At 48.8% G+C, this 22,932-nt stretch overlaps 1 protein-coding gene across 1 annotated transcript in view; it reads left to right on the top strand.

Annotated features, from left to right (window-relative positions):
- Window positions 1–22,932, top strand: part of LRCOL1 (leucine rich colipase like 1) — a 27,691-nt gene extending 4,759 nt beyond the window's left edge. Inside the window, exons 2-6 of the mRNA XM_037817107.1 lie at window positions 19,781–19,901; window positions 21,002–21,127; window positions 21,217–21,342; window positions 21,476–21,575; window positions 22,526–22,932. Coding sequence (XP_037673035.1) covers window positions 19,794–19,901; window positions 21,002–21,127; window positions 21,217–21,342; window positions 21,476–21,575; window positions 22,526–22,644 — 579 coding nt within the window. The 5' untranslated portion in view covers window positions 19,781–19,793 and the 3' untranslated portion in view covers window positions 22,645–22,932. The remainder of the gene's footprint in view (window positions 1–19,780; window positions 19,902–21,001; window positions 21,128–21,216; window positions 21,343–21,475; window positions 21,576–22,525) is intronic.

Here is a 22,932-nt window from a genome sequence, read left to right as displayed (position 1 = left end):
TCAGCCATTATTTCTTTAGATATTCTCTGCCCCTTTCTCTCTCTCTTCTTCTGGGACTCCCACAATGCGTAGTTCAGTAAGCTTGATGGTGTCCCACAGGTTCCTCAGGCTCTGCTTACTTTTATTCATCCTTTTTCTTTCTGCTCCTCAGACTGAATGATTTCAGTTGTCTTACCTTCAAGTTCAATGATTCTTCTCCAGCTCCAATCTGCTGTTGAACCCTATAGGGAATTTTTAATTTCTCTTACTGTGGTCTTCAGCTTTGTTTGGTTCCTTTTCATAGTTTCCATCTCTATTTGATATTCTTTTTGTGTTCATCTGTTATTTTCCTGATTTCCTTTAGTTCTTTGTCCATGTTTTCCTTTTGCTCCTTGGGCAAATTTGTGACCCTTTTTAACAAGTCTTTGTCTGGTTTGTTCAGTGGTTTCCGATACTTTAATCTTCTCCTTTGCTGGGCCATTGCTTCCTGTATCTTTGTATGTTTTGTAATCTTTTTTTGAAACCTGGACACTTTGATGTTTTAATGTGCTATCACTGGGATTGAGATTCTGAGGCGAATGTTCCTTAACATGTATCCAGCTAGTGTTATGACAGAGCTTTCCTTGAATGCCGCAAGCTGACAAAAAAAGAAAATGCCTTTCCGAGTCTTCGCAGATTGACCTGTGCAAGTGCTCTCCTTCAGGGCCTTTCCGTACAATGAGTTTGGAGACGAGCTCCAGGCCGGAGCACAGGGCCTCCCTGGTCCTCTCTGTGCCTGTCTTGTCTGGGGCAGGCACGTGCGGCCTAGGAATCCCCCCATTTACCTGGTCCGAATGCCCCCTCTTCCCTGGAAACAGTTTCCGCACGGCCCCGGGCGCTGCACTGTGTCCCCTGCCCCAGGCAGCACCTCCACGGCGTCCTGGAGCAGAGCTTGGTGAGCCGCATTGTACACACGGGGCGAGTTCTGGGACGGCGGGCCCCTCGGCCACCAGCAGACAGGCGGGACCCGGCACACACGCCCCCGATGTGCCGGAGGTTCCGCTGCCATCTCCGGAACCGGGACCTGGACCCGGACCCACACTGGAGCACGGCCGGCTCTGCACTGAGCTGGTGAGAGAGAGGGGCCAGCCAGGGCGCCTGAGCTCTGCTTTTAGGTCGCCTTTCTCTTTATTCGGCGCCCACCCTGTTACTGCAGGCTTCTCACTTTCCTGGAGCTTTGGAAAAAATGTTTCTGCAGTTCTTTCTGATTATACAGAGCTGCTGTGGGGGACAGAGCCCTGCGCCTCTCACTGCCTCATCCTGATCCTGACCACCCCCTCTGGCCTGTGTGTTGCATGAACTTGCCTGCTCGCTTCAGCTTCAGCACCTGCCCCCTTCGGACTCTTCCGAGTGGCCTATTAAATGTGAGGTTGTATCTGGTCACTTCTCTGCACACATCACTCCATTGGCTTCCACTTAACTCCGAAGTAAATCCCAAGCCGTCACCTTGGCCTACTGTCACCTCTCAGATCTCAACTCCCACAGTCCCCACTTGCTCACTCTGCTGCAGCCGCCCGCGCCTCTGAATTCTTCCCCAGAGAGTCCAGGAACGCTCCCACTTCCAGGACCTTCCACACGCTTTCTCCTCCGCCTGGAATATTCCCCCAGATACCCACAAGCCTCACACTGTATAAAATACAGCTCCTCCCAGTCGGTCTCTGTTTTCCTGACCATGTTTTATTTTTATTTTTACCACCTGGGACATTATACAGTTATCCCTGTGTAAGCTCCATGAAAGTAGAAACTTGGTCTGTTGTGCTCATTGCTCTGTGTCCAGTGCCCAGGGTGCTGCCTGGTACATAGTAGGTGCTTAAGAACTTTTTGAGTAAATAATTAACTAAACAGGTAAACAACCTGACAGTATTAGGTATTGTATTTGTAACTGTGTAGGAGAGGACCTTCATTTTCCTTTGCTTGAGCTATTCAAAATGAGCAACTCATGGACTAATGGTTTCTGATGAACATGTTCTAGGTCATTTGGAAAGGCCTTCTTGCTAAAAATAATTGAACACATTGGGCACAGTGTTTGTACACAAAAATATACCCAACTGATTTTTGAGAAAGGTGCAAAACCCACTGAGTGGAGGAAAGATGGCTTCTGCAACATGTGGTCAGGAGCAGCCAGACATCCGTAGACAAAAAACATGAACCTTAACCTCACACCTTATACAAAAATTAACTCAAATTGGGTCATAGACTTAAATGTAAAATGTAAAACTATAAAAATTTTAGGAGAAAATCTTGGGGACCTGGGGCTGGGTGAAGGGTTCTTAGACTTGACCCTCAAAGCACAATCCATAAAGGAAAAATTGATAAATTAGACCTCATAAAAATTTAAAGCTTTCACTCTGTGAAAGACTCTGCTAAGGGCATGAAAACAAAGCTACAGAGTAGAAGGACATATTTGCAAGCCACAGAGATGAGAAAAAACTATTATCTACGATACATAAAGAGGTTTCAAAACTCAATGTTAAAATGCAAGCAGTCCCACACTTCCTGATCTTAAATCATATTACAAAGCCATGGTAATCCAAACAGCATGGTACTGGCACAAAGAGACATATGAACTAATGGAATTAAATTGATTCCATTATGGCCAACTTATTTTTATAAGGGGGCAAAGACTATTCAATTGAGAAACAATAGTCTGTTAAAAAATGGTGCTAGGAAAACTACCTATTTGGAAAAAAAAAAAAGAGGACCCCTATCTCACAGCATGTACAAAAATCAACTCAAAATGGATCAAAGACCTAAATATAAGAGTTAGAGCTATCAGTCTCCTAGAAGAAAACGTAACAAAGCATCTTCAGGACCTGTGTTAGGCAATGGTTTCTTAGACTTTACACCCAAAGCACAAGCAACAAGGGAAAAAAAGTAGATAAATGGGACCTTGTTCCAGTTTGCTAATGCTGCTGTTATGCAAAATACCAGAAATGGATTGACTTATATAAAGGGGGGGTTATTTGGTTACAAATTTATAGTCTGAAGGCCATGAAAATGTCCAACTTAAGGCTGCAACACAAGTATACCTTCACTGAAGGAAGGTCAACAGCATCCAGAAAACCTCTGTTAGTTGGGAAGGCACATGGCTGGCATCTGCTGATCCTGGGTTGAGTTCCAGTTCCTCTCTCAGTTCCTGTGTGTTCTGCAAAATGTTGCTCTTGGGGCGTTTTGTCCTGTCTTAGCTTCTCTGGAGCAAACACTGGGCTGTCATTTCCAAAGTGTCAGCAAAAGTCTACTTCAGCAGCCGTCTCCAAAACGCCTCTCAGCTGTTCTGAGTTCCTTCTGTCTGTGAGCTCTTATAGGACTCCAGTGATTAAATCAAGACCCACCCTGTATTGGCATGGTCCGTATCTCCATGGAAACAATCCAATCGAAGTTCTCGCCGACAGTTGATTGAGACGTATCTCCATGGAAACACTCAATCAATAGGTTCCAGCTAATCCATACTAATACCTCTACCCCCACAAGACTGCATCAAAGAATATGGCTTTTGGCAGGACATAATATATCCAAACTAGCACAGACCTCATCAAAATGAAAAAATTTTGTGCTTCAAAGGACTTTATCATAGAAGTAAAACAACAACTGACACACTGGGAGAAACTATATGGAAACCACATATCCAATAAAGGTTTAATATCCAGAATATATAAAGAAATCCTTCAACTTAAAAACAAAAAGACAGACAGCCCAATTTAAAAAATGGGCAAAAGTCCTGAACTGACATCTTTCCAAAAAAGATACATAAATGTCCAGAAAGCAAATGAAAAGATGGGCAACACCATTAGCCGTCAGAGAAAGGCAAATCAAAACCTTAATGAGATTGCATTTCACACCCATTAGGATGGCTGCTATTTTAAAAACAGAAAATAACAAGTGTTGGAGAATATGCAGAGAAATAGGATCACACATTCATTGCTGGTGGGAATCTAAAATGGTACAGCCACTGTGGAAGACAGTTTGGTGGTTCCTCAGAGAGTTAAATATAGAACTACCATCTGACCTGGCAATCCCACTTCTAAGTATATACCCAAAAGAATTGAAAGCAGAGACTCAAACAGATATTTGCACACTGATGTTCATTGAGGCATTATTCACAATTGCCAAAAGATGAAAGCAACACAGGTGTCCATCAGCTGATGAATGGATAAACAAAATGTGGTATATCCACACAATGGAATACTATTCAGCTGTAGAAAGGAATGAAGTCCTGATACCCTGGTACATACACCAACATGGATGAACCTTGAAGATATCTTGTTGAGTGAAATAAGCCAGACAAAGAAGGACAAATATTGTATGATCTCACGATGAAATAATTAGAAAAAGCAAATTCGTTGAGTCAGAATCTAGAATACAGGTTACCAGGGGAAGGGTGGGGATAGGGAATAGGATGTTAAGACTTAAATATACAGACTTCTTATTTGGCATGTTGGAAATGCTTAGTTAATGGATGGTGGTGATGGTAACACAACATTGTGAACGCAGTTAACAGCACTGAAATTTATATCTGAATATGATTAAAAGCAGAAATGTTACCTTGTATATATGGTAACAAAATAAAAAATTTTTAAAACTCCATGGAACTACACTACACAAACAGGGAACCCTAAGTTACCCCATGGACTTCAATTAATAATACATATAAGAATGTGCTCTCATCAATTGTAACAAATGTTCCACACCGGTGCCAAGTGTTGGCGGTGGGCTGGTGTATGGGAATCCTGTATTTTATGCATGATTGTTCTGTAAACCCACAACATCTCTAATTAAATAAATGAATAATAGGAAAAAACAAAAGCAGTCCAATTAGAAAATGAGCTAAAGAGATGAATAGATATTTCACCAAAGAGGTTATACAGATGGCAAATAAGCATGTGAAAATATGTTCAACATCATCAGCCACTGGGGAAATGCAAATTAAAACAGCAATGAGATCGATTCACTCACTTCCTCAGAATGGCTAAAATAAAACAGAATTGACAGGATATGTAAATATTACGAGATTTTTTATAGGAATTGGCTCACGGGCCATGGAGGGTGGTAAGTCCGAGTTCCATAGGGCAGGCCATAAGTTGGAAGCTCGAAGGTGAAGCTGGATTCCCCAAGAGAAGCCACAAGCTGAAAACTGAGGAAGGTGACTTTGGATTCCCTGGGAGAAGCAGGCTGCTGAAGTGGAGACAGACATTCCTCTTTCTACCCGTACTTCGGCCAGCCTACTTCTGAAGTATTTGCATGGGGATGAGCAGACCCTGGGTTGGCAGGAACCAAGCGGTGGCACCTAACCACTGAAGACGAGGTGGACAGGCTGCCAGAACGGACAGCAGCGTCAAAGCAGTAGGCCTCTGGAGCGGGCTTGGTGATAATGGGGTACATAATTCAACCCCCACACTCGTCATACCAAGAACCAGAAAATCTCACACTGAGTGGAAAAAATACACAATACGTGCCAATACTGACATGACAGAGATGTTACAAATGTCTGACAAAACTGTAAAGCAGCATAATAAAAATGCTTCAATGAGAATTACAAAAATGTTTTAAATAAATGGGAAAAGAAGAAAGTCTTAGTGAATAAATAGAATATAAAGAAGAAACAGGTGGGATTTTAGAATTGAAAGTCCATTTACTGAAATTAAAAGCCCAGTGGATGGGCTTAAACAGAAGAAAGGAGGGGTCAGAGGAAAGAACCTGTGAACTGGGAAATAGAACAGTAGAAATTACTCATACTGAACAATCGGGAGAAAAATAGACTGAAAAAACAAAAGTGAACAGAGCCTCAGGGAACTGGGGGACTATAACAAAGGATCCAACGTTTGTCCTGGAAGAAGTGAGGAAGGGTGAACTGTAGAAAGAACTTGCAAAAAAATAATGACTGAAGACTTCCCAAATTTAGAAAGAGACATAAACCTACAGATTCAAGAATCTGAGTTGTTCCAGTTTGCTGATGTGGCATTATGCAGAATGCCAGAAATAGATTTATTAGGTTATAAATTTACAGTTCTGTGACCATAACAGTGTCCCAACTAAGGCATCAACAAGAGGACACCGTCACTGAAGAAAGGCCGATGACATCCGGAATGCCTCTGTCAGCTGGGAAGGCATGTGGCTGGTGTCTGCTGGTCCTGGGTTGTATTTCAACTCCTCTCTCTCAGCTCTTGCGTGTTGCTTCTTTCTCCCATCTCCCAGGATGTTTCTCTCTAAGCATCTGGCGGTCCTCTTTTAGCTTCTCCAGCATAAACTCTGGGCTTCATCTCTTAGCTTAGCATTGCCAGATGTTCTGTCTGTATCTCTAAGTATCTCTGAGTATCTCTGTCAGCTCCCAGCATTTCTCCAAAAGTCTGTCTTAGCTGCTCTGAGCTCCTGTCTGTGAGCTCTCTTATAGGACTCCAGTGATTTAATTAAGACCACCCTGAATGGGTGGGGCTCACACCTCCATGGAAATAATTCAGTCAGAGGTTCCAACCTAATCAACAGACTAATCAGTCTCCCCCACAGGATTGCATTAAAGAATATGGCTTTTCTGAGAGATATAATATATCCAAACTGGCATGAGTGAATCCCAAACAGAATAAACCCAAAGAAATCCGTGTCAAAATACATCGTTAATAAAGTTCTGAAAACTAAAGACAAAGAAAAATCTTGAAAAAATCCAGAGGGGGAAAATGATACCTTACTTATAGGGAAAAACAATTTAAATGATATCAGATTTCTCCTCAGAAACCATAGAGGCCAGAAATGGCACGATATTTTTCAGGGGCTTGAAGAAAAGAACTATCAACCCAGAATCCTAAACCCAGTGAAAATACCCTTCAAGAATAAGTGGGTCTGTAGCACACCAGATAATTTAACTTGTACAGTCAGTTTACTCAAACACCATAAGTACTTGGAACTTTGAGTAGGAAACCCAGTGATGTGTAAAAAGGATTGCACATCATGACGAAATGGGACTTATTCCAGGAATGCAAGATTGGTTTAATTTCCCAAAATCAGTTAAAATCATACACCCTATCAATGGAAGAAAGGACAAAGGCTACATAAACATGTCAACAGATGCAGAAAAAGCATTTGACAATATCCAATACCTCTTTATGATAAAAACACTAAAACAAAAACAAAACTATGAATAGAATGGCACTTTCTCAACCTGATAAAAGGCATCTGTACTGGTTTGTATATTTATGTCCCCCAGAAAAAGTCATATTCTTTAATGCATTCTTGTGGGGGCAGGCGTATTGGTGTGGATTGGGTTGGCATCTATTGGTTCAGTGTCCATGGAGATGTGACCCACCCAACTGTAGGTGATAACTCTGATCGGATAATTTCCATGGAGGTGTGGCCCCGTCCATTCAGCGTGGGCCTTGTTTAGTTTACTGGAGCACTATATAAGCTCAGAGAGAAGGAGCTCATAGCGAGCTGAAGCTGAGGCAGACATTTGGAAGACAGCCGTTGGAACCTAATGCAGACATTTTGGAGAACGCCATTTTGAAACGCAGCCTGGAAGCAAGCAGGCACCAGCCACGTGCCTTCCCAGCTAACAGAGGTTTTCTGGATGCCCATGGCCTTTCTCCAGTGAAGGTACCCTTTGTTGATGGACATTTAATGGCCTTAAGACTGTAACCTTGTAACCAAATAACCCCCCTTATATAAAGGCCAGTCAATTTCTGGTGTTTTACATTCTGGCAGCATTAGAAACTAGAATAGCATCTATGAAAATTCCATAACTAACATCATACTTAATGCTGAAGGACTGAACGTTTTCCATTTAAGATCAGGAACAAGTCAAGGATGGCCATTTTTACTTCTTCTATTTGACATTGTACTGGAGGTTTCTAGCCAAGGCAATTAGGGAAGAAAAAGAAATAAAAGTCATCCACATTTTAAAAGAAGTAAAACTAACTGTATTTGCAGATGACATAATATTATATATAGAAAATCCTAAGGAACCCACTAAAAAAATTAGAACCAACAAGCTTATCAAGGCTATAGGATGCAAGTATTTATAAATATACAAAAATGAGTAATATTTCCAACACTTGGAATGAACAAACTGAAAATGAAATTAAGAAAACAAGGCCATTTACAATAGCATCAAGAAAAATAAAATACTTAAGAATAAATTTAACAAAAGAAGTGCAAGACTTATACTCTGAAAACTACAAAACATTGCTGAAATAAATTAAAGATGATCTAAATAAATGGAAAGACATACCGTGTTCATAGATTGGAAGGCTTATTATTGTTAAAATGGCAGTACTCCCCAAATTATCTATAAATTCAGTGCAGTCTTTATTAGAACCCAGCTGGGGTTTTTGTTTGTCTGTTTGTTGCAGACATTGACAAGCTGATCCTAAAATTAGTATGGAAAAGCAAGGGATCCAGAGTAGCCAAAGCAACCTCGAAAGAGAATAAAGCTGGAGTACTCACACATCCAAATCTCAAACCTTACTACAAAGCTACAGGGATCAAAACACAGTTACTATGTGACATAGCAATTCCACTCTTATGTACTGTCATAAAGAAGATGCATAGATCTGTGGAGAAAAATCAAGGGTCCAGAAATAAAATACAAATATATAAAATAGAGTAAAAACAGGTGATTATTGACAATAGTGTCAAAATAATTCAATGGAGGAAAGAATAGTCTTTCAACAAATGTGCTGGGACAACTGAATATTCACATGCAAAACAATGAAGTTGGACCCTTACTTTATACCAGACATGAAAGTTAACCCAGATCCAAGATCTAAATGTAAGAGCCAAAACTGTAAAACTCTTAGAAGAAAACATAGGAGGAAATCTTCATAACCTTGAATTAGGCAATTGTTTGTTAAATATGACACCTCAAGCACAAGCAACAAAAGAAAAATAGAATAAATTGGACTGAATCAAAAATAAAACTTTTGTATTTCAAAGCACAATATCAAGATAGTGAAAAAACAACTCACAGAATGAGAGAAAACATTTGCTCAACCTATATATGATAAAGACTTTGTACCTAGAATATATAAAAAAGATTGTACATCATGACCAGAGGGGACTAATCCCAGGAATGCAAGGACTTACAGCTCAATGATAAAAAGACAAATAACCAAATTTAAAAATGGAAAAAGGATCTGAATAGAGATTGCTCCAAAGAAGATATGCAAATGGCCAATAGCATATAAAAAGTTGCTCAACATTGGCTATCAGGGAAATACATATCAAACCCATAATGAGATACCACTTCACACCGACTGTGCCAGTTGGAAGTATTATGTCCCCCAAAATGCCATTATCTTTGAAGCAGTCTTGTGTGGGGAGACATACTAGTGTTTTTGTTTTTGTTTTTTTTTTTTACATTTATTTTGAAATAAATTCAGAATTATGGGAACAGTTGCAAAAACAATACAAACCCCATACACAGAACTTCAGCATTCCCTGACCCCCCCCGATACCCCAATCTACTAACTTTAACATGTTGTCAGACCGCTATTTCTTTCCCTCCCTCCCTCTCTCCCTCCCTATCATCCATCATCTATTTCTCTGTCTTCTGAACATATGAGAGCAAGCTGCACACATTCTTGAACAAACACTATAATTCACGAATACACTTCCCATGAACAAGAACATTCTTTTATGCAATCCCATTAAGTGCAGCTAAGAAGTACAAGAGATGCAACATTGATACGAAGCTTACATTCTATATTTCCTTTTCCTTATGTCTCAACTGTGTCCCTTTGAGCCTCCTGTCCTCCATCCTCAGATCCCATCTAGGGTCATCCTTGAGATTCAATTGTCATCTATTTAGACTTTTTTTTTTTTCTCTTAATTGTGGAAACATATATACAGCCTAAATCTTCCCATTCCACCCCCTCCCTAGCCTTCCATTAGTGGGATTAATCACATTTAGAATGTTGCAATGCTATCGCCTTCCCACCATCCATTACTAGAAATTTCCCTTCACCTCAAACAGCAACCCTGCACTCATTTCTTAACTCCCCATTGCCCCTTCCCCCATTCCTCTTAACCCATACTCTACTTTTCATCTCTATGGTCATATTCTCTGATAATTTCTTTGTGTTTACTGTGGGGCTTAAAATTAAACTCTTAAACCCAGAACGATCTTGTTTTTCTTTGATACCAACTTAATTTCAATGGGACACATAAACTATGTACCTATACTCCTCCATTCCCCCAGCTTTATGTAGTTCTTGTCAAAAATTACATATTTTACATTGAGTCTAAAACCACTGATTTGTCATTAGAGTTTGTGTATTTTATATCCTGTAGGAAGTAAATAGTGGAGTTACAATTCAAAAATTATTGACTTCTATTTGTATTCCATTGTTGTCAGAAATTGTGCTTTGAATATGTTCACTTGTTTTGTTTTGTTTTGTTTTGTTAATTTATTGAGGCTTGTTTTATGTCCCAGCATATTGTCCATTCTGGAGAAGGATCCGTGATCACTAGAGAAAAATGAGTGTCCTGGTGATTTGGGATGTAAGGTTCTATATATGTCTGTTAAAATTCTCTATATCTCTTTCATTTTTCTTTGTTTCTCTGTTGCTAGGGCTCCCTTTAGTATCTGAAGTAGGGAAGGTCTTTTATTGGCAAAGTCTCTCAGCATTTGTTTGTCTGTGAAAAATTTAAGCTCTCCCTCAAATTTGAAGGAGAGTTTTGCTGTATAAAGTATTCTTGGCTGGAAATTTTTCTCTCTCAGGATTTTAAATATGTCATGCCACTGCCTTCTCGCCTCCGTGGTGGCCGCTGAGTAGTCACAACTTAGTCTTATGTTGTTTCCTTTGTATGTGGTGAATTGCTTTTCTCTTGCTGCTTTCAGAACTTGCTCCTTCTCTTCAGTATTTGAGAGTCTGATCAGGATATGTCTTGGAGTGGGTTTATTTGGATTTATTCTATTTGGAGTTCGCTGGGCATTTATGCTTTGTGTATTTATATTGTGTAGAAGGTTGGGGAAGTTTTCCCCAACAATTTCTTTGAATACTCTTTCTAGACCTTTACCCTTCTCTTCCCCTTCTGGTACACCAATGAGTCTTAAGTTTGGACATTTTATTTTATCTATCGTATCCCTGAGATCCATTTTGATTTTTTCGATTTTTTTCTCTATTCTTTCTTTTGTCTTTCATTTCCTGTTCTGTGGACCTCCAGGACACCGAGTCGTTGTTCAAGTTCCTCTAATCTTGAATTATGAGTATCCAGAGTCTTTTTAATTTGGCCAACAATTTCTTTTATTTCCATAAGATCTTCTATTTTTTTATTTAATCTTGCAATGTCTTCTTTATGCTTTTCTAGGGTCTTCTTTATGTCACTTATATCCTGGGCCGTGGTCCTCTTGATGTCCTTTAAATCCTTTGCCATGTTTTCATTCTTCGATTGTAGTTCTTTAATTAATTGTGCGACTTGTTCCCTCTCCATTTGTTCTTCATTGTCCTCATATATAATTATATTGGCCCTACCATAAAAAAAAAAAAAAATTAATTGTGCGAGGTACATTGTTTCTTCTGATATCTTGATTTGTGTGTTTGGAGCTGGATTCTCCATATCATCTGGTTTTATCATATGCATTAAGATTTTCTGTGTTTTTGGCCTCTTGGCATTTGCTTTGCTTGATAGGGTTCTTTCAAGTTGTAAAAAAAAAAAAATACCAATCTAATTTTTCAGAAATACAAGTTGGTGGCATACACTTTCTCTAACTAACCGGCAGATGGCATCTGCGAGTCACCTATACCCCTCAAGTCAGTCTCCCCAACTCTGTCTCTGTGGTGTGTGGGGAAATGATTTTTGTGGGGTTCAGTTGGTGAACTCAGTTTGGGTTTGTTGTTGGCACCGTCCACCCTGAACGTGGTACGTGTGTCTGGGTGGTCAGGGAGGCAGGGCAGCTTTAATATTCAAACCTCCCAGGTGTTCCCGGAGATTCACGGCTGTTGCAAGAGTCTAAGCCTTCATTTCAGTTCTGCCCCAGACCCTCTCTGTCGCTGACCCACAAACCACCGGCATTGACGTAGCGTCCCTGGGTTTTCCGAGCGTCCCCCTTCTCAGCTGTGATTCTCCAGGACCTCTGCTGAGGGAAGGCTGTGCTACATCACTAGTGCACATCATCCTTCAAGGGAAGCCCCAGGCCGCCAGGCCGTGCAGGGGTGCTCCCAGCCTGATGCAAAGATTAGCCTATAATTCTTGACTGGTGTAAGTTCTGAATGGAAGGCAGGTAGCAGAGCTGGGCCCCACCCGTTTCCTCTCAGAGAAGATAGACGCCCTAGGGGGTGGTCATTAGCATTTCAGTGGTCTCTCTCTGCCTGTGCTACACCCTTGTCTGGGTCACAGAACTGGGAACTGAAAATGGCCGAGGCTTTCTCCACTGAGTCGAAAAAGGAAGAGAGCTAGTCCAAGGCGACCCTGCGGCTCTCCAAGGTCAGTCGTCCCCCAAAGCCTCTGTCTACTTCTTGGGGATTTGTACCCCGTAGTGAGCAGTTCACACTTGCTAATTAAAACCCCAGTTAGAGGTCAGCTGAGCTATATTCCCTTGCTGGGAGAAAGCTTCTCTCTGGTACCACGAGGCTTTGTAGCTCGGGCTGTGGGGGAGGGGTCTCCCGATTTGGATCCGCAGTTCTTACTTACAGATTTTATGTTGTGGTCTCGGGCATTCCTCCCAATTCAGGTTGGTGTGTGATGAGTGGACGGTCACGTTTGTCCCCCTGCAGTTATTCTGGATTATTTACTAGTTGTTTTTGTTTTTTTTTCAATTGTTCCAGGGGGACTACTTAGCTTCCACGCCTCTCTATGCCGCCATCTTAGATCCACCCAGGTCCCTTGCCGTTAACCCATACTAGTGTTGATTAGATTGTAATTCTTTGAGTGTGTCCATGGAGATGTGCCCCACCCAGCTGTGTGTGATGACTCTGATTAGATAATTTCCATGGATGTGTGGCCCCATCCATTCAGCGTGGGCCTTGATTAGTTCACTAGAGCACTATATAAGCTCAGACAGAAGGAGCGAGCTTGCTACAGCCAAGAGGGACACTTTGAAGAACCCACAGGAGCTGAGAGAGGAACTGCAGGTTACAGAGACATTTTGGAGACGGCCTTTGAAAACAGACTGTTGATCCGGAGAAGCTAAGAGAGGACAAATGCCCCAAGAGCAAGTAAGAGTGGTATCTCTGAGGAGCTGAAGCCTAGAGAGGAACATCCCGGGAGAGAGCCATTTTGAAACCAGAACTCTGGAGCAGATGCCAGCCCCGTGCCTTCCCAGCTAACAGAGGCTTTCCGGATGCCATTGGCCATCCTCCAGTGAAGGTACCCGATTGCTGATGTGTTACCTTGGACACTTTATGGCCTTAAGACTATAACTGTGAAACCAAATAGACCCCCTTTATAAAAGCCAATCCATTTCTGGTGTTTTGCATTCCGGCAGCATTAGCAAACTAGAACAGTTCCAGTGATGTGCAATGTCCAGAATAGGCAAATCCACAGAGACATAAATTAGATTAGTGGTTGTTGGGGGCTGGGGGGGGGGTGGGGGTGACCGCTCAAGGGTGTGCCGTGCTGGTGTGGGCTGGGCCGAGTGGCCAGCAGGGCCTCTGGGAGCTCAGGCACAGCTCTGGCCCCATCCGGGGCTTTTCTCCAGGGGGAACTGCCCCTGCTGCTGGGAGTCCCTCGCTGCACATCTCTTCCAGTTTGAATGGGCATCCTCAAGTAGGCACCGTCCTTGAGCACCACACCTCACTGCTGGACCCTGCGGGCACCCATTCCTGCCCTCTCCCTGCACGTGCCCTGAAGGAGAATGCATGGGCAGCGCCGGTGGACGTGCTGCTGCTGACGTCTCTGCGAAGCTGTTGTTCCTGAGGGAGGGGGCGTGTGGGGGGCTGCGGGACCCTCTGTGACCGTCCCTGACTGCTTGTCCCAGTGGCCTTTCATGCCCTCGTCATGATCCCGTAAGGAGGCCATCCTCCTGGTATCCTCCATTCTCGTCACTCCACTCCACCTCCCTTCTCACTCTTCCCCTCCGCTGGGTGGTCCCCCCTGGCCCCTCTCAGCCACACAACCCCAGCTCAGAAGACTCTTGTCTCTCTCCCCGCCACAAGCCCTGGGCAGTCTCGAAGACTCACTAACAGAGCCCCATGGGAGGGAGGCTGCCCGACTTCTGGCTTGGTCAGCAGGAGCCTCATGGGTCCTGGGCTCCTGGAGCCGGTGCTCGGGGGGAAGCCCACGCCGGCCACGGGGGCACGGTGCGTGGGGAGAGATGCTGGGTCAGATCCCAGCCGTTCCACTGTCCCTGCTGTGCTGCAGATGCTGAGTGAGGCAGCCGCCTTGGACACAGCCCAGATCAGCCGGCTCCTGGCTGCAGGTGCCCAAGGGACTCTGGGTGACAACTGCTTCACTGGGCCGGTCAGCCCCCAGGCCCAGGGAATAATAACCAACGGTGGTTTGGGACAGTATTCTGGGGTGCTTTGTTACGCAGCAGCAGCTAACTGAAGCTCTGTGATAAACTGAGCCCATTGTACTGCCCTCTAATTTCCACCCCAGTGAAAGGAGCCTTCACCCACTGTGTTCCAGATGCTTCTCTCCCTCACTTCCCACGTCTGGCCACAACCAGGTTCTCACACTTTCTTAGGCGTCTGCTGCCCTGCTCTGCCTGACTCAGCCGTCCTCACCCCCAGCCTGGACTCCTGCAGGCTCTTCTTTCTGACGCTCTCGGCTCCAGGCCTGCCCACCGCCCCCAGAGCTGCACAGACACACGCCTCCTCGCCTCCTCGCTGTTGGAAGGGAGACCCTCGCCTTCCGCTGGCTCCCACAGCCCCTCAGCCGTCCGAGGGCTGCTCTCTGCCTCCTCACCATTCTTCTGTGGCAAGGCTGCACTGCCCCAGGTCCCCGTCCTCACCCGCTCTCCTCCCTCTGCCTGCTGAACGCTCTACCCCTCTTTGCCACTTGGCGCCGCTTGTGTCTCTGGCAAGACTTCCTGCCCGGTCTCTGACCCTGGGCTTCCTCTGACAGTTGTGGCGTGCTCTGTAGCAAAGTCCCCTTGCAAGAACGAGATCCCTCGTCGACAAGGCACAATCTTTTCCCTCCCAGAGCCTGGCATACGGTGACCTTGAATAGAAGCTTATTGAATGAACAGAGACCACCCCAAAGAGAAAAACAGGCTGTTTATTCGGATCTTGGCTGTCAGCCACCATCCCGCTCCAGGCCAGGCAGGGGGGTGGGAGGGCAGCAGCTGTGCTCCGGCTGGAGGCGGCTCGTGGGAAGTGGGGTGTCCGGGGTGATTGCTTTGGGGTGTGCTTGCCTTTCTCTGGTTGATTTAGTGGAGGGCGAGTCCTGCCCGCCTGGCCCACTGCTGTGGCCGCTGAGCCTTGGCTTCCGGGCTTCTCACGGTCACGGTCCTGTTGTCCTGTTGTCACCTCTGGCCTGGCCACTGTCCGTCTGTACATTCAGTCTCTCCTGTCGTGATCAAAGGCTTTCTCTCCCACAGGCTTGAAGAGGAGAGCAGGAGCTAGAAGGGACGCCTCGTCTGGAGAGAAGGGGCTGGCTTCGTTTTGCCTCGGGAGGCAGGCGAGCCTCCTTCCTGTTTAAACCCGGTTCTGGGCTCTGGGGTTGGGATCCCCTCCGCAAGCTGAGCCTGGTCGGTCTCGGAGACGTGGGTGGGCGCAGGACCAAAAGGTAGGCACCGAATACTTAGCCATTATTAGCTGCCAGCAGGCACTGTCCTGCAAGGGGCACTTGATCTCATGGATTTACTTGACCCTCTCTGTTTTTCCGTGTGGACACACGCAAGAGGTGGCTCGTGCAGGACCCGGGGCCCTTCCCAGCTGTGTCCCTGGGTGGCGACTTCAGTTTTGCTGGTGGGAACCAGGAGGCCACGCTCCCGCCGCCGGGCCGCTGTGAAGACCAAACACAGCAGCGTGGGGATGGCATTGTCCTCCGGGGGTCGGCTCACCCGTGGTGGCTGTTGTTCGGGGAATAATTTACTGGGATTTGTCACCTGTTTGGCAAGATTTGGCATCGAGATTGAGTTCGATGGACTCAAACTTGAAGCTCATGGTTAGAAGGAAAAATGGAAAGATTTGTGATCTGAGAGATTTATAAACAACTATCCCAGAAAAGAGACTCCAAAAAATAGAAGAATATTTCAAAATTATTTGGGCTGTGAATGTGCTGTTCTTGTGCCTCGTGTGGGGCTGTTTTCTCTCAGGCACAGCGTGCCTGAGGCCAGAAACTGGGCCTGTGAAAAAGTTTGAGACCAGCGAAAAATTTACCGGTTCAAAATACAAAAAAGGATACTGCAAATTTGAAATTAGTAAGTGTTTAAATTTGATTCAATTTAACTCTTAGTAGTTATATAAAATTATATCTAATAGGCTTGATATGACGTGGCAACAGGGCAGAATTCTCACAGGGGCTGTGGATTTGCACATTTATCCTGTAAAGTGTTTCTGTGACTGAATTACTGGTGCCCTTTCTGCAGAACCATGTGACTGATGTCCTGCGGGGGAAACAGAAGTGAGGGCAGCTGGGAAGGCAGGAAACGTGGGAGCAGGGGCTGCCTATACGTATGTGTCTCCATGCAGTCACCCCACCTGCATTTGGGGGGGCCTCTGAGGCTGGCGGGGGCGTGGGGGGGCTTCAGAGTGGAAGGGGGGTTCCAGCCGCGCCCCGAGGTGGCCGTGGGGTGGGGGGCTGGGGGCGGCTCGCTGGAAGTGGGCGTCCAGGGTGATTGTCTGGGGGGCAAACTTGGCTTTTGCTGGTTGATCCTGAACTGGAAACAGGGCCAGAACTGGGAAGCTGGTGGTTGCTGGTTCCGTCCTGACGGTTTGGGACCTTCAAACGCTGTGTTTTGCTTCCTGGACTTGTGGCCACACGGGGTGGGGCCCGAGTTCTCTGTTTATATAGGGTCTGGTCATTGGGCCAAACTCAGAATGATCCGTCTCCCTAACTGTTTTGCTCATATGAGGTAGCGTTAACTCACTGTCATTTTAGTTTGCATTTCACTGACTATTAGTAAATTTGAATGTCTCTTCATAGTCTTGTTAGTCATTTAAATTTTCCTTCTGTTCCTAGCTTATCCATATCAATGTCTCACTGCATATTGGGGTTTCTGTATTTTTCTTGTAGATTTACTGTAATTTCTTTCCAATTCCACATATTAGATATTGCAACTACATATTTTGGTTTTGTATATGGCATCCTTCATTGAACAGAAATCCTTCTGATTAATCAAATCCATCAAATTTTCAGCATATGGTTCATGTTTTGGGAGGCTTGTTTAAAAAATCTTTAAGATCAAAATGCTAAGGGGGAAAAAAAGAGCAGTGGCTACCAGACACTAAAGCAAACAATAAAGCTTTAATGATTAAAACAGTAAAATGATAGCTCAGTGGAACAGAATAGAAAACCAGGAGGAAGTCCAAAACATGTAAGGAAATTTAGTGTGTGAAACTGTGTTGCCACTCAGTGGAGGTGAAATAGACCTTTTTACTAAACCAGTTGGGGCTACTGGATGCCCGCTTGGAAGAAGTGAGTCCCCCTCAAGCCTGGCTCGCCTCTTCACGTCTGCCAGCATCCCACTGGCCACCGCAGGCCCAAGGCCGAGCCCAGGATGAGCGGGCGTGCACCCCAGACGACAGGGCAGGACGGGGGTGCAGCAGGGGACAGCGCCGGCAGTCTACCACCCCGGGTGGATTGAAGCGAGGCTTCGATGAGTTGGCAGACAGAACGTGCCCACGTCGGGAGAGCCCCAGGCACCACCACCATGGCTCCTGCCCACGCCCTGCCCTGGGATTTCCCCCTTGGTTTATCTCCAGCCCTCAGAGGTGAGGACGATGGTGCTTGGACCTCCCATTTGTCTGCACCTGCTGTTTTCTGCGCTGCACCCACCCGGCTCCGGCAGGTCCCAGGGCTGCCTGGGGGGGCGTGTGGCAGGGACAGGCCTGAAATGGTCTGCTCCGGGAAAGCTGGGCTGGAGGAGACGCTAAGCTACCCCCACCACAGACAACGGCTTTCCTCGGCTCGGCCGACATTTCTGCCTTTGAATTTTTGACATTACTCCTGCCGCCGTCACCCCTGCTTCTTACCTGTCGGTTGATCTCCTGGGCCCCCCTTTCTGAGGCGTCTCCCCCCTCGGAGCCTGTGGCGCTGGTCCTCGCGCTGGGTGCCTGGGTCCGTGGACGGGCATGGCGTGTTCCACTCTTGGAGTAAAAGGACGTAGGGACTTGACGAGCTGGAGCGTTAGGAAGTGTGAGTAGGTCACCCGAGGCCACACAGCAGCTCTGGAGAACAAGAGCGGGTGTCCCCAGAGCCCCCTGGGAGCCTTGTCAGTCCTCCGGGCCCTCTTCAAAGGGTGCAGCCGAGTGACAAAATGAGTGGATCAAGCACGTTGTCGCCTGAAGAAGGAGCTCCGCGCTGGCCCGTTTGACCTGGAGGCGCTCTCGCAGGGAGGGGTGAGGGGGGACACCAGGCAGCGCCCCATTTCCCTTCCGGTTGTGCTGGGTCGCAAGGACAGGCGCTTAGACTTGTCCAGGGGCTTCTGACTGCTCGAGTTAGGACAATATGGGAGACAGATTTGTGTTAGAAAAGGGAACCTCAGGATGTTAGAGGCCTCCCACAACGCAGGGATCGTACTCCGGAGGTCGCTGAAGTTCAGGCCCGTGCACGGCCGGGGCTGGAGGGGTCCGCGAGGGGAGTGCCCCGTCGCGCCCCTCGCTGTGGTTCTCCTCCCAGAACAGTTCCTGAGCTCCCGGGACCCGTGTCTTCGTGAGGATTGAATGCGATGGCGCATGGCGAGCGTTTGGCACAGTGCTGCCATGCAGCGGGCACCCCACAAACAGGCACCGAGGGGACCGACGTGCGCCCAGCGCCTGCTGCGAGCTGCGCCCCGCTTCCCAGGTGCAGCCCGGGGCAGCGCGCTCGCCTCGCCGGTTCCTTGCGGGAGCTCGGTCGGCGCAGTGCGCGGTCCCGGGGGCGGGGCGGGGAGGGCCAAGCCCCGAAAGAGGCCTCGGGGCCTTCAGTCCGCGCGCCTGGTGTTCCAAATGGGCGGGCGCCGCGTCCTCGGTCCTCCCGGGCCCGCTGGGCCCCTCCGGCCCCCGGCCCTCGCGCTGGCTTTTAGCTGCGCCCCCGTCCTTGAGGAGTTTATTCCCGGCTGTTGCATGAGCTCCTCCTGCCTTGACCGCGGGCTCCGGGGGCTGAGAGTTGGTCTGGACGCCCCGGTGCGAGTGGAGAAAACGCCGTGAACCCGGTTAGCAGGGAAGGAAGGCCACAGGCGACGCGCTGGGGCCCGGCCGGGGACGGGGGCTGGGGCAGCGCGCCCGACCCCCCTCGCTCGCTCTCGTCCTTGGGGGCCTCCCACGTCGGGGGGCGCGTGGCTGCCGGCGCCCTAGGGTCGCGTCCTGGGAGAAGGAAAGCAAGATTCCCGCATACCCTCGCCCTCGGCCCCCATCCGCGGGTTCCCGGGAAGGGCCGCGACCACCCGGCTTTCCTGGGGCTTCCGGGCGCATCGCGTGGGCACAGGTGCCCGGGCAGGGACGCTGGGCACAGTCTCCACCAGGTAAGGCGCATTCGCCGCCGTCCGGGCCGGGCGGTGCCGGTGAGGGGCACAGGTGCCGGGCCCAGGAGGCCTCCCCGGACAGGGGACCCCGAGGCGAGACCCGGAGGAGCAGCCCGTGCGCCGAGGCCCCCGCTCGGGTTCATAACCGACACCGGGGCCGGGAGCCTGCGCCGTCCCGCTGGGAGCGCCGGCGGTGGGGACCGGCTCACAGGGCCCCGGCACTGACAGGTCTGCAGAGCCCATGGCTGGCCTCGGGGCGCCGCCGCTGCTGCTGCTGCTCCTGCCCTCGGTGGCGCTGGTGTCCTTCGCTCCCGAGAGCGTCCTGCGAGCCAGGCGGCGATTCCATAAGGTGAGTGCCGCGCCCTGGCCGCGCGCGGGGTCTCTCCGGGGCTGCCCGGCTCTAGCCACCCCCCTCCAGGCGGCAGCCCCAGAGGCCCTGGGACCCCCGGGGGTCTCCAGCCCCGTTCTGGGGGCCACGAGGTGGAAGTCGTCTCTACCATAACATTCTCCCACGAGTGGCCCGGCATTTTCCAGAGCCTGCATGTGCCATGCAGCAGATGCTGAGACAGAAGTGGCATCCAGCTGTCTTCTACGTCAGAAAAAAAATGTGGCAAAAATGTGAAACCGTACCAGTCTCTCACTAATTTTGTGTTTTTGCACAGAAATTCGTTTTTCATAAAAATACACTATGTTAACATGTAATGAATGTAATATTATTTTAAAATACATTAATCCACAAATATTTTTAAGTTCTCTCAGTTTTAGTGCCTAATGCAGTAAAAGCCAGTGGTAAAGCCCACACACACAGAAGCTGCTTGGGGTCTCGCTGACTTCTTGAGACTGCAGTGGGGTTTGAGACCCCAAGGACTGCCGACCTCTGGTTGCAGGCAGGAAGCACCTTCTGCCCACAGGTGCCTGTGACGGGCCGGGCCGGGCTTGGTGGAGCAGACCTGGGTCCGTGTCCCGACTCCCACTGCTCGTTAGCTCGGGGATCTCGGGCAGGTCAGGAGATGTCTCTGAGCCTCAGCCCCTCACCCGTGACCTGCAGGGCTCAGCCTGGAAACCTTCTCTGCGTTCCTCCCCCTTCCCACCTCCTGCCTCTCCCTGGCCTCCCTCGTGGTTCTGAGCCTCGGTTTGCCCTTCTGTCTCTGTGACATCTGGTGGTCGGTCATCCCCTTTCCCTTCCCCTCCTTGGCCAGACCCCTTCCCACTGGGCACCTACTGTTGGAGAAACGGGAGCAGGGAAGGATTTCTGGTTCCAGAAAGCGTCCCAGGGAACGGAGCACAGGATCCAAGTTGGAGGATGGGGCGCCCCAGGGAAGAACTGAGGAGCAGAGGTAGAAGCTGTTTCTAAATTGAGAGCCCCTTCCAGAAGGCCAGGTCTGCAGGACAGATGCCCCAGGCAGTTGTTCTTGTCCCGGAGCTGGTGATGAAGCCCCGACTTTGCAGGGGATCGGGGAGGCCTGCGAGAAACATTCCGAGTGCCAGAGTGACTGCTGCGTCACCACCAGCCTGAACCCGCAGAAATTCTGCAGCCCCCAGACCGTCTTCCTGCAGTGTCTGTCGTGGCGGAAGGTGTGCCCTGACTCCTCGCGCGGGGCACGGGGCGGGCGGGAGGTGGGAGGTTCGTGTGGAACAGGGTGTGTTCTCCTGCTGCCTTGCAGCCCAACGGGTACAGCTGCCTGGACCACTCCGAGTGCCACAGCAGCTGCTGTGTGCAGCATCACTACAGCCCGCAGTGGTTCTGCACACCCAAGACCATCTTCTTCCAGTGTGTGCCCTGGCGCAAGGTGGGTCCTGCCTGGAGGGGGCTCCGTCCCACACCTGTGGCTGCCCAGGGTGGAGGGAGGAGTGCCACGGGGCTCTGGGAGGGCGACGTCTCACTGCCATGCCACCCCAGCCCGACGGAGACTTCTGCATTAGTCACAGCGAGTGCAAGAGCAGGTGCTGCCTCAGGGCCACCGAAGCCAGCAGCTTGCAGTGCACCCCCCGGAGCGGGATCCTGGCCCAGTGCTTGCCCTCAGTGAGTCCCCCGGGCCAGGGGGGTGGGACTGGGGCCCTGGGACTCGTGTCTCCGCGTGAACCATCTCCCTGACCGCCCCGTTCACAGAGGAAGAGACCGAGTCACTCGAGATTGAAGGAGGTTGCCCACGATCGTGTAGTTAGTAAACGGCAGAGCAGGGTCGGAGCCCCAGTCTACCATCTCCAAAACCTGACACGGACAGAGAGAGGGCAGAGAGAAAAGCACAGGCATCCCTTTTTAAGAGGCCACCATCTAGCTATCAGGGTCTAATGTCCACTTCACACAGTGCAGCCCCCAGGGGTGAGCGGCAGTGGGAGGTGCTCCCACCTCCAGGCCGGTGAGAGCCCCGGGAGGTCTGCGCTCCAGGAGCTGCGGCTTCTGGCCGAGGCGCTGGAGGGAGAGACAGGGGTTTTCCCGACTTCTCTCTTCTCCATGCTCGGACCGCCTCCCCACGCCTTCCAGCGGGCGAACCTACCTGGGAATCCAGGAGGAAAGAGGACTCGAGAGCCAGAGCCGTAGCGGCCGGCCTCCTGGGCCCAGAGTGGGCAAGAGCTGGAGAGAGCGGGTCAGGGGGCAGAAGGAGACCGAAGCGCACAGTGGCCGCCAGTGTCCTTGGGAACGCGTGTGATCGGTTGTGGGGGTGTTTGTGTGCACGTTTGGATGCTGGCCTTTCTGGGACTTCTGTGTGATCATCAAAGGGGCCCCTGAGCCCAGAAGCTTAAGAGCCACGCTCCTTTCTGCGCGCCTTCCCCGAGGTGTTTGATTCTGAGCTGCCGGCCCGTGGAAGAGCCTGACGTGAGCCACCCCGTTCCCACGGGGTCTTCAGCCCAGGCAGGAGCCTGCATTTTATCAGCGAGTCGACCCGACCCGTTCAGGGGACGTGCTCCCACTCCTGCTTTGTGGATGCTCTGTCTTCCTGCACATTTTCTAATTGTCGATGTTCCCTTCAGTGACGTGGACGTGGACCACGAACGTGCGGCTGCTGGATGAGGCCGTGCCCGGGCCTCAAACGAGGTTGGAGTCCGCTCCCAGCTCCTGCTGCCCTTTCTCCAGCTGCTACGACTGCTGAGAGTAGACACACCTGCCGCCTTCCCAAACACCCAGCCCGAGACAGCGAAACGGTCTGTACCCTGAGAGCGAATCGCACGTCCTGGACAGGCATCAATAAATGTTATCGATTGAACAAGGAGGTGTGTTTTATCGCCCCTATTTGTGTCAGATAACAAAGACATGAAAAGCTGTAGAAAATCTGGAGATAAAAAAGTAGAGTCTGTTCAGATATAATACAATAAGTCCCTTCCTAAGAAGCTTGTTTAAGGAAAGATCACGTTATAAAAACAATCGTCTTACTTGGAAA

The sequence above is a fragment of the Choloepus didactylus genome, chromosome 23 (genome assembly GCF_015220235.1).
Source record: "Choloepus didactylus isolate mChoDid1 chromosome 23, mChoDid1.pri, whole genome shotgun sequence".
Taxonomy (NCBI): domain Eukaryota; kingdom Metazoa; phylum Chordata; class Mammalia; order Pilosa; family Megalonychidae; genus Choloepus; species Choloepus didactylus.
Note: the sequence above shows the minus strand (reverse complement) of the source record. Positions and strands in the feature narration are given on the sequence as shown.